Below are 13045 nucleotides of genomic sequence, written 5' to 3' on the forward strand. Positions count from 1 at the left end.
AATTCTTAATAAATAAATTTTTAAATGAGTAAATCTAAATGAAATTTTGCATAAATATTTATTAGAATTTTCTTAATATATGTGCAAATTTTTATTTCATTGGCAATGTTTTTTTCTTGTCAAATTTATCAATAAATGCTACAATTCGCCATAAGAATCAACAGTGACTTTAAATTTAAATAATTTCAAAATTATCCTCAGGTTTTGCACAGATACTCAGAAGAAATAATAGAAAGTAGCTTACAAAATTTTCATGCTTTGTCAATGTTCTGACATGTGACACATACGTCCTTAAATAAGAAATTTCAGTATTGCGTTCAAATTTTTAATGACTATTTTTTGTACGATCTTAATAATTGCACGTGCGAACTATTGGTACCTTCATCTTGATGACAATAAACTGAGAAAATTAGCAAATAAGAATCAAGGCGCGAGTATTGATACGCGAACTTTTTCTTGTTTAGTTTTAGTAATAAAAATATATTAAAAATGTATTAAAAATATGTTCCTTTTTTTGGACTATTTTTTAATCCATTTTCAGCATAGATATAAATATATAAATATTACATTGTTATTTTAAAATCTGACATACACAATATTTGTTATTTTAATCAAATTTTATATTAAAATCGAATCAAATATTAATCAGAGTGTGAGTCTGATAGCGAGTCTTTTTTTCTGCTCATAAATTTTAAAATCACTTAATTATTAATACTCCGAGCCTATTGCTGTTATTATTATCTTGATGACTTTGACTGATATCTTTATATATATATATATCTCTTTTTTAGATCTATCAAGTCGAGTACGTGATAGTGAAGGCCGCGAATTCGCCGAGACCCGCGGCCTGGATCCTGGAAAAGTCCTTGGACGGCAAGAGCTTTCAACCGTGGCAGTATTACGCACCGAGCGACGAAGAATGTTGGACGAGATATTCGGCACCGCCTGTCGCGGGCAAGCCCGTGTACGACGACGAGGTCATATGCGCGAGTCAGTACTCCAGAGCAATCCCCATGGAAAATGGCGAGGTGAGAATTCTTTTCATAAAGCTCACACAAAAATATGATTGATCGATATACTAACGATATAATTTATTAAGTGAAAAAAACTGGCGAATAAGAGCCACGGTATTGGTGCGCCAACTTATTATTGTTATATTTTAGTAAGAAATGTGTATTTTTTTTTCTTTGGCCCATCTTTAGCATGGATATAAATATATAAAAATTTCATTATAATTTTGAAACTTGACATACACAATCTTATATAAAATAATTATTTTATCTTATTTCACCACGAGAAAACGGTAAAAATTATTTTATTAGAAATAAAATATGGCAGCGTGTATTAAAAAAATAACATTGTATTAAAAAAAATATCTGCTTTTATTTAAGGATTTTAGTTATACGATATTAGCAAAAAATAAAAAAATCAAACATTTCTTTTACATTTTTACTATTTAAAAAATTAAATAAATAAATCCGGATTATAAAAAGAATTAAAATATCACAAATATGATTTTTAACATTTGTTGTTGCAGCCAAATTTTAAATTAAAATTGATAAATTGATAAGGTGTTTAATAAATTTTTTTATTACCCTTTTTACGACTAAAATGTATTATAACAATATTAATCTTAATTTTTATTTCCTTTTTTTTGTAACTTTTAAATATTTTATTGTGTTTTCTAATGATAAGAGATAATGCAATTAAATCGAATAAGCTTTCGCATAAAATAAAGCTATCAGGCCGCTCTTATATCACGCTTGGTAACTCGTTACAACTTCTCGCATAAAGTCTGTTAATTGACATCACAGAAGCAGAAAACGCGAGAAAGATATATCGTACAATTGATACGTAAAAGACTGCCATTATGATTCAATTATGTTGCTAGCGCATACAAATAACGCAACGCATTCATTCATTGCATCGTCGCGTGATGCAAATGCTAATAATTAATCCGTAATAAAAACACTTTATGCAAGCGTATTTCTCGCGTATGCCCTTTAACTGTCAACCATAAATCGGCATAACGACCTATCTTCAATAATCTCTGGCGTATAAATGTCAGGCTACTGATCGGCGCACCTTTATGCTATTTAATTGGCGGCGAAAAGTCTTCATCTTCGCTCGTTGATGATTCAATATTAAGAATGTATGTGTCAGATGTCAAAACATTGACAAAAGCATGAAAATGTTGACTGTTCTATTATTTTTTTTTTTTTATTATCTGTGCAAAATCTAAGCACAATTCTCTTAACGGTTTGAAAATTATTTAACTTTAAAATTAGTGTTGATTCGGATACTCTTATGGAAAATCGCGTATTATAGCATTTATTGACAAATTTGACAAGAAAAAAACATTGGCAACGCAAATAAAAATTTTACACATTAATAAAATTCTAATAAATATTTGTACAAAACTTGATTTAAATCTACTTACTCGTTTAAAAATTATTTACTAAAAATTGTGGAAAAATATTCTCTCTCTCTTTCTCTCTCTCTCTCTCTCTCTCTCTCTCTCTTTTGGTAAATTATTCTTTTTTGCAGTTGATTTCAGGAAATATTGGCGATCAAAAGTTTTTGTCAAATTAAGAAAATATTAATTACAACTATTTTCTTTTAACGAAGACGTTAAAGATCATATTATTTTGTAATATTTTAATTGTTTTCATAATCCTAAGGATTTATTTATTTGATTTTTTAAACAGTATAAATATAAGACACATATTTCTTTTTTAAATATTATTTCTAAAATTAGAAATAAAATAAATAAATAAATTCTAATAAGATTTTATTTCTAACAAAAATTTGTTTTGTTTTCATGCTGTTTTCTCGTGGTGCAATTAGACGAAATAATTATTCTGTACAAGATGAGAAAGATATTGAAACATTTTTTGCGCCTGTCTTTATTTTACGTTTTAAAAAAAAAATTCCATCTGCTTAAACTATCGATTAAACAGATAGCGGCGTTATGCTAACGAGATGATACAACGAGGAGCTTGCGTTTATACTCGCCGACGTGATTTTTCGCGGCTCTCGTTCCGCTTACGATAACAGCGCGTCTAACCGTGTCATTATCAATCCTTGCGAAAATCCTTAGCGTCGTTAAATATCGTCGATTTTATGCGACCACGCGTGTGTAATTACGCCGTGATCGGATGATTAGCGAATGCGGATTTTATAGGCAACGAGGTTGCCTGCCGGCCCGCTTGCTTCCGGTAGATCCCGTTTCTCTCTCTCTCTCTCTCTCTCTCTCTCTCTCTCTCTCTCTTTTTCATTCGCTCCCATATTTTCACCTTCTTTTTTCGCGAGGCGAAGGCGCCTTGAGATCATTAATAAACGACGGAGACCACTGCTTCCTCGATATAAAACTGTATAATGGGTGTCCGAAAATTATTTTTATATTCCAATGTTGATTGTTTTATCATTAATTTTTTGCGTATCACAAATTTATTTATTTGATTTTTTAAACAGTATAAATATAAAACACATATTTCTTTTTTTAATATTATTTCTAAAATTAGAAATAAAATAAATAAATAAATTCTAATAAAATTTTATTTCTAATAAAATTTGTTTTGTTTTCATTTCTCTTTTATTTTTTATTAATTTTATTTATTTTTTATTAATAAATTATGTTTGAGATAAAAATGAAATAAAAAATGAAATAAAAATAAAATGGAAAATGAAATAAAAAATGAAATAAAAAATGAAATAAAAAATTAAATGAAGAGGAAATAAAAAATTAAATAAAAGTGAAGTGAAAGATTAAATAAAAATGAAATAAAAAATTAAATAAAAGTGAAATAAAAATTTCTTCGCAATCTTATTTGATAGAAATGAAATTATCTAGAGCTTTCGTTATACATTCAAATAAAATCAATTTTTTTTTTTTAATCTTAATTCTCAGACGCGTCTACATTTTTCATGCGTTTATAAAAAATCTTTTCCAAGTCGATAACTTGATAAAAGCTCTGAGACATTCTGTATAATTGCCGCGACTATCATATGTACGTACGGACCGTTATTTCTCAATTAATTTCTTTTGCTGAACCGTTACAGTAAATCGCGACACGCAACGATATCGGAAGCAATGCATTAAGAGCGAGACAAAAGTTTTTTGCTATCATATTACGCTGTTATACACCAGCGTATCCCGAAGCATTAATGTAGGATTAGCACTGTTTTGCGACGATAATCTTCGGATTTGCGTCACATATAATTGCCGCGACTATAATTTAGCATCCACCTCGTTATCGTCGAGTATATAAGTCCTCATATGAGTTTTGCCGCGAGTAATGCGTTTCTTCGCATCGCAGAAATTTGTAAGTCGCTTCTTTCATCATCTTTTGATTTGTTTCATTCATCAAAAGCTGCATTTTTAATTTTCTGTCATAAAATTATCGAGAATATAACGGGAATATAATTACATGCGCGAAATATAATCATATATAATCGTGTTAACGTTATATTTTATTTACTCGTCAGCGACATACATGACAAGTTATTAAAATGGACGAACAGTATTGAGTAAATGACAAAATTTATTTATCGGTAAAAAATCGATTTAAAATAAATTTTATGTCTCAGCCTTTTTAATTGTTGAAAATCAAAGATTCTTTTTAATAAATAAAAATTTAATGATATAAATATTTATTAACATATTTTTCACGCGATTCCGTGAGCCATTCAAGTGCGCTTTTCCCCAATCAATTTTATGTTAATTATTTTCTCTCTCTTAACAGATCGAATATCTTCTCCTATTTAGCGGGGAAACTTGTCATCTTTAGTACCTCCCACCTACGTAAACATGTTACTTTACTGCCAATAGTATTCACGTTATTTGACGAAATAACGCTCGTACTTTAAGAGAGACGCAGAAATTTCCGATATCATCTCCCCGTTATTTCAACCATTACTCGCGTAATCCTTAAAAGATACTCTTGGTACGACCAAGCCAGGGAGTAAGAGGTGATTATCGCGAGGATCGATCCTCGGCAAGGGGACTCTCTTCTTTCTCGCGAAAACGACAGCGGGTGCAACGAGTTTGCTGCATATCGAGAGAATACACTCCGATCCCTTCCTCCCCTTCCTCTCCCAGCTCGCGTGCGAAAATGCCACATCTCTTCCCCTCCCCCCTCCCCCCTCCTATAGGTAGGTGCGTACGCGATACTCCCTTATACGGCCAGGTAGCTCCGTACATGGCCGGAATGTAGGGATCGCCGTTTTTGTATCATCGATTCTCTCTCTCTCTCTCTCTCTCTCTCTCTCTCTCTCTCTGTCTGTTTTTCCCTCCTTTGTTACTTCTTTTTCTCCCCTCGTCGCAATCCGCCTCTCGCATGAAACCGAGATCGATCGCGTGTGTGCTCTCGTGATCTCGAGGCACGAGCTTTAATTATCAGCCGAGAATTACGGAGAATTCGGAGCGAGCTTGTGTGAATTAAACGAAGTTACCTGCGCCTCGACCCTTTAATCCCATCGACCTTTGACGATCTCCGTCTCGGCGAGCACTTATTATTTTTTCGCGAATTTTTGCTCGCGTGACGTCTCCTGGGGGAGATATTTTTTTTATCGTATAAAAAATGAGAAGATGAGGGATGAAAAAAAAAAAAAAAAACCGAAAGATTATGTGTTTGTCATCAGGGAAAAAAAATCATACTAAGTATGTACACAGTTGAAAAGTTTGTGTTAAATTTAACAGGATATGGATATGTTAAATTAGTGGCACTAATACTATGTTAATTATGTTAAACACAAAATAAACTAACTTCAAAGTAACTTGAAAGAAATTTTGTGTAAAATCAATATATATTTTTAATGATAAAGTTAATTTAGAAAAAAAAGTTATTGGCCACCTGCTGTGGTCATCGTCACTCTTATTGCGGAATAAAATCAATATTTTTTTTCTCTAAATTTTGACAGATAAACCCCGTCACTAATAATCATGAACGTAACATATCTATTGTGTAAAATTAAAAGTAGCTGAAAATTGTCTTCTCTTTTTTTTTCAGTTGTTTTAATAATTTTTAATAATTTCAGTTGCTTTAATAATTTAATTTAAATACAATTTTATTTACTTGCGTTGAATTAACACAACAATAATACATATTAAATTGACACACGAACGTGTTAAATGTTCAACACAAAAATTTTAACCCGTATACTTTTCAATAAGAAAAATCCGCAAATTTTCCAACTTTGTAGTAACGTTGTTGAAGGCACGAATAAATAATTAAATTCGGCAATCAGCTGGGGATCGCGGAGATCTTAAATACACAAGCGATTGTTCCTTATTAGGTACCGCGTGCCCTCCATTTACGGAACCTGCCGTTCCCTTCTCAGCGCGCGGCGCCATTCACGGATGATTTACTTCTTTGCCCACGTCTCCGGAATTTAATAGCTTTGCCCGCCGACGCTAATTGACCGTCGCTGATTGTTCAACAGCCACAAAGTTATGGATATCGCATCTGATTTTATCCGATTAACATTTCTTTCATTTTTTTTCTTTTATTTTTTATTTATTTATTTTTTTATTATATTTTTATTATATTTATTTATATTTTATATTTTTATTACATTTTTTATTATATTTTTATTTATTTATTTTTTATTATTATGATAAAGTAAAGCATTTATTTTTAGATAGCAAAATCTTATCTCTTTCTATTTCTCTTGTATTTATTATGATAAAGTTTACGGTTTTTTAATTTGAAAAATATTTTTAAAAAACAATAATATTTTTGAAAAACAATCATACATTTTTCGGGTATAGATTGTGAGTAAAATTTACATTTTAAATTATAATTCTTCATTAATTCTTTAATAAAATGCATTTTAGAAAATGGATATGTCTATTATAAGAAACGACCCGGCGGGAGATTTTCTTATGGCTGTAACAGGAATTTTAATTGTTTGTTTGAAAGATCCACACGTACCTGGTGAGCGGTCGGCCCGGAGCTGTGAATCACAGCACGGCTCTGCAGGAATTCACTCAAGCAAGATACGTGCGACTACGTTTTCAGGGCCTTCGACGTAGCGGCGAGGCATTCGCCGACAAAAGACGTGCCTTTTACTCGATAAAGGAAATCAACATCGGAGGACAGTGTCTTTGCTCGGGACACGCGTCTCGTTGTCTTTACAGCGTTCATCACGGGGTAAGTAATGAATTATATTTCAACGTAAAATATACAGTACTGTAATAAGTGTCACACAGGATATATATATACTCTGTGGAAAAGCGTTGAAAATTTGAAATTTTTAGCGATGTTATTTTTATGTGGAAAAATCAGGAAATTCTCGTGGAATTTTAATTCGAATTCAGGGGACTTTTTCAAAAATTTTTTCTTTCATTATTTTGTTCTTATATTGCGAGCAATCTGATTGGCCAATGATTGTGAATTATATGTTTCAAATATATTATAAGCATACATCTTTCTCTCTTTGATTATATATTCATTGTCATAGGAAAAAGATACACATTTTTCATTGTTCAATTCTTACAAATAATGATGAAAAATAAAAATATTATATAAATGAGAAATGTTGATCTTACAAAAGTTATTCAATTTTTTTCAGTACATTTTTTTATATTTAATATTTAAAATTTAAGTCTTTATTTAAAATTTGAAATTTATTTTTTTATTGCATGAATGAGAAAAGTGTTAAAATGCACACAAAAAATAACTTATTTTAAATAATTTCATAAAAATAATATTCATAAAAATTATAAATATTTATAAAAATTATAAATATTCATAAAAATTCTCTAATTTTACCTGGAATTTTGAACAAATTATTCGAAAAATTAAGGAATTTTAAGGAATTTTTTTTACAAGCTTTAGATAGACACCTTGGTGTCGTTAACTTGCGAAATAAAAGCGTGCAGATTGACAACCGCGTCAACGGTTGTGATTTGAATAAATTTTTGCTTCCCCTTAATAAAATTTATTAATATAATTCTTTCGCGCAGAATCGACTCGTAAATTTCTCTCGAACATTATTTCCTCGCGAAAGATCTGGGAAAATTAAAAATTTCGCGTCTCCGAGATTGATCGCGCTCTTGGAAGCGAACCACCTTAGGGAGATTCGGCTGCTCGGCAAATAAATCCGTCGAAAGTGCCATAAACTTGTCAGGCCTTTGTCCGCCGACACCGACGCTCTAATGGCGGGATCCCCTTCCTCTCGAATTGTTACCCGCAAAGCTATAGACGTGCCGCCAGGAATTAAGGTCCCTTTGCGATCGCGCGGAATGGGCGCTTTCAGAGGCGCCATTATCTTTTTTTCGTCACTATCAATGTTGCGGTTTCTAGGATACGCGTTTGAAGTGCCTTGCGAGAGTCTCGGGGAATTGAGGATAGAACGATGAATCACGATTAGAACCGTGAGAATTGTTCATTCACGTAACAAAGGATGACCCGGAATCGTATGCTCGTCATCTGATTGTTACGTACACCGTTACAGCTATTATTTATGCCTATTCGTGCCGCTTATTACTATGAAAAACGATTTTGTATTTGTAATAATGAATTTTTTTTTTTTAATCTTTTTAATCAAGAATTTTGTATATAATTATTTAATAATTATTTATTTACTTTTATTTATTTATTATTACGTAAATATTTATTCCAGTATATACTGACAGAATTATTTAAAATTTTTCAATATTTATCTTTTATTATCTTATATTAATGATTTTTATATTTTAATATTTTATAGATAATATTAATATTTTAATATTAATTTAATATTTTAATATTTTATAAAAATTTAATTTTTATTGTTATAAATAACGTAATTGAACATAGTAATTTGTATGAATTAAAAATATACTATTAAATCTTTAAATTTATAAATATGCAATTTTAATTATTGCAAAAATACAATAAATCTGCTTTATGTACGATAAAAGGAAATGAATCATTTTTTTTTTTGGAAAAATTATAAAAAATTTTTTAAGTACCAAAGGGGCGGGGGAGGGCAGTTGTACGAATGTGATATGAGTATCGAGTGCATTTTGTATTAAACGCACGACGCGAAATGCAGGTCAATAACGCGCGAGCGGCGCGGACTAAATTTACGGCAGTCAAGTGACGGGATGGAAATGCAAACGCTGTGTTTTATCTCAAGAGATGATTCACGTTTAATTACGGACACGGGTGGCTGCGGTATCTCAGACAGTAATACACGCGGCGCAATGCACGAGCGGCAAGATGAACACGAAGAAGACAATAGTCAACGCGAGTGATTAATTACTCTCGTCAACGGCGTATCTCTTCTCGCGAAGCTCTCTAGGCTCTCCCCATTTTCTTCTCGCAGCTGCAGGAACACGAATCCTCGCTTGTTACGATCCGAGAATGGACATTCGCCGACTCGTGTCTTCTATACAGCCGGCTTTAACAGACGATAATAGTTCACCGTGTCCCCCAACAATTACCAACGTCGTCGCTTGGAATTGCGAAACCCTTCTTCGAGCGGCATTCAACGCGATTACGATCGCCTTATTTGTAGACAAAGTGCAAAATTAAAAAAAAAAAAAAAATTAATCTCCACACGAAATTCTTGAATCGATTATTCTTTTACTTTCCATTTAAATTTAATTAAAATTATTATCCGCATTTTACTTAAAAGCGTTTTGGTTGTTTACAATATTAGCAAAGAACTGTCAAAATTAAAAAAAAACATTTTTTATATTTATATATTTTATATTTAAAAATCGAATAAATAAATCTGGATAATAAAAGAATTTATTTTATATTTAAAAAAAATTATTTATTAATAAAGTTATTTATTATATTATTTTAGAGTGCAATATATAACAATATTAAAATTAAATATAATATTAAATAATATAAAATTAAGTTTCTAATATTAAATATGAAAAAATTAAATTTTTCTTTATAATTACAGAACTTTGTTTTTTTTTTTTTTGTCAATTAAAAACAAAATTAAAAGCAAAATTTGAAAAAATACACAAAAACCTCGTATGCAGAGCTAAGATCTTTTTATTCGTTAAAAAATGTTTATCGTTTTTGTAAAAAATGACAGGAGAATGCGAATGCATCGAATTCAGCAGCTTGCCTCCTCTTGCATCAAGTTGCCAATTTACCTTGACATTCCGCGAATCGGGCCTTTCGCGAAACCGTGGGCGTGCAAATACACGATAGAATGACTATCGTGTCATTTATGAATGCAACGCCACATCTCGTATCGCTACGGCCCCGCTGTCCACTATAGGATGGGCATTGACCTCCGCGTAGTATTTTGCTCGTGGAATTTTCACGAGCGTTCGTTCGTTCATCCGATACGCAGTCACGAGTACAAGTTCATTCAGCTCGTTGTTATGAATCGAAGAAGCGGCGGGCGGGCGGGGAGGGGAGGGAATTATTGCGGGAAGTGCAATGGCAGATACGAGCGAGGCGCAAAGGAAAAAGAAAAGAGGAGGGTCTACGGGATGTTGACGGTTTTTTGTCCATCTATAACTGCGGATGAGAACATTGCGGGGCATTGTGCCGCTATCAATTCCGTATACAACTGTCACGGTCATTTTAACATTTTGACGTTTCTTCGGCTGCATCTCGAATGCGCTTTGAACAATTACATTTAATTAATTATTATTATTACATTTAATTAATTAATTATTTTATTAATTATGAAATTCTTTTGCCAATCTTGTTTAAATCTTTTCAAGGGAAGATAAATCATGATGCCTGTGATTAATTTTATTTAAAAAGTTCTTTAAATTAAATGTTGAGAATATTTTTTTAACATTTTATTTTGACGTTTCTTCGGCTGCATCTCGAATGCGCTCCGAGCAATTACATTTAATTAATTATTATTATTACATTTAATTAATTATTTTATTAATTATGAAATTCTTTTGCCAATCTTGTTTAAATCTTTTCAAGGGAAGATAAATCATGATGCCTGTGATTAATTTTATTTAAAAAGTTCTTTAAATTAAATGTTGAGAAACAAGATGGAAGAGAAGAAAATGAACTCTCCGTTTTATCTCTGTGTCAAAGAAATATTAATTTTCTTCTCATTATGTAAAAGATTTTAACGCTTTTTCTTTCGTAGAAGATTTAAATGCTTTACATTATCTTGCGGTTCATTTATGTGACATAAATCTTCTCTAGCTTCATTAAAGCTTTTGTCTCGAAACATTGGTCTTCCCGCAAAAAACACATTATCCCAGCCATTTATGCAGTCATTTATATTAATGCTACTATCAATGTCTCTCCCTTCAACTAATGATTTTGATTTTTTAAATGCATTCTACATACGAATTAAAAGAGCAAGAGATTTAATCGGACAATTTTCGGACAGTATACTTGAAGATTTATATACCAAAAGTGAAAGCAATATTAATATTAATATTAATAATTAAAATATTAATATTAATTAAATATTAATTTAACATTAATAATCAAAATATTAATATTAATATTTTAAACAATCGATTTTCGTGAACGTTTTTTTTTTTATGTAAGGGAAAGAGAAGGGATCGGTCGAGGAAATTTGTCGTTGTGATTAAGGTCGAGTTTATTCGATCGGAGCACCCGGTATAAAATCGGGAGGATTTCATTTTTCGATTCCGGCAAGAGAGTAATTGCAGAAACCGGGATCTTGCGATCGCGCGAACTGGGTGGCTATTATCGCCGGCAGTAAATAATATCGAGCGTGTGTTAAAGGGGGCGGGGAGGGGGACAGGGGTGGGGGAGCCGGAGCGGAGAGGCGGGAGTATTCGCGATTGACCGCAGTAGTTTGTTCGCTTCTCATATTAATGATAAGACCGCACACGTCGCGTTAAAGTTTTCGTTCTTCCGCACGCGATAACGGCATGAAATATGGTGATATCTCGCTAATCTCGCAATTTATTTTCGGCGCTAATTTCTCGGCGCGATTTCTCAACGTATGCACGCCTCGACAATTGCCGGATCAATCGAGATAACTCCGACCGAGAGAAAGCGAATTTATATTTAATGATATTAATAGCTGACATTTACGATTTTGCATTAATTGTTAATTTTATTAATCAAGTTAGTTACAGTACAATTAATTACAGGGTGTTTACTTTCTGGAAAAATCCAGAAAATCTTTTGGGATTTTCGAGGATTTTTATTTTGAAAAATCAGAATTTTCATGGAATTTTATTCGAACTCGAGGAATTTTTGAAAAAAATTTTTTTTGTCATTTTGTTCTTATATTGCAAGCATTGGCAATTTTGGCCTATGATTGTTGAATTTTATGTTTGAAATATATATGATAAATATATCTTTTTAATAAATATATATGATAATATATCTTTTTAAATATATCTTTTTGTCTCTGTTTATGTTAATTGTTATAGCAAAAAATACTGAATACATATTTTTTATTGTGATTCTTACAATTAATAATAAAAAATAAAAATATTATGCAAATTATCTTGCAAAAGTTATTCATTTTTTTTCAATAAATTTAACATTTAAAATTAGAGTGGTTTATTTTTTCTTTGAATAAATGAAAAGCATTAGAAAATGCACATCGGAAAAACTTATTTTAAAAAATTTCATTAAAAAATTTCTTAATTTTACCTGACATTTTGAACAAATTACCTGAGAAATCAGGGAATTTTTAGAGAATTTTTAGAGATCGAAAAAGAAAATTTGTAAACTACTCTAATATTTCTAATAAATTCGTAAATTTTATCTTTGCCACTGTTACTATCGTGAACAATTCTCGCTGATTGCAAACGCTATTTTCGTGATATTATAACGATTGCTGCATCCTTGAGACGACAAAGAGAGACATACTCGTAAACCGAATGTATAAAGTCCAGCGCAATGAGAACTTCGCTTTATGTCCGGCGATATAGTTATCCGCGATTATATGCATATCGTTTACGCACACTTGAATAAGTGTAACCGCGACTATGAAGTCTCGTCTTTATGACTTCGTAATAATCGGATAGCTTGTAATATTATTGAATACATCGATTCACACGATTATATATATAATCAACAATTTAATCACTTCAAATTTTTAGCCTCAGTGCTATTACATA

General features: G+C 31.4%; 1 protein-coding gene across 1 annotated transcript in view; it reads left to right on the forward strand.

Annotated features, from left to right (window-relative positions):
* Positions 1–13045, forward strand: part of LOC126854192 (laminin subunit alpha-1) — a 189155-nt gene that overhangs the window by 60453 nt on the left and 115657 nt on the right. Inside the window, exons 3-4 of the mRNA XM_050600641.1 lie at positions 792–1028; positions 6924–7154. Of these exons, the coding sequence (XP_050456598.1) occupies positions 792–1028; positions 6924–7154 (468 nt within the window). The remainder of the gene's footprint in view (positions 1–791; positions 1029–6923; positions 7155–13045) is intronic.

The sequence above is a fragment of the Cataglyphis hispanica genome, chromosome 13, assembly GCF_021464435.1.
Source record: "Cataglyphis hispanica isolate Lineage 1 chromosome 13, ULB_Chis1_1.0, whole genome shotgun sequence".
NCBI lineage: Eukaryota > Metazoa > Arthropoda > Insecta > Hymenoptera > Formicidae > Cataglyphis > Cataglyphis hispanica.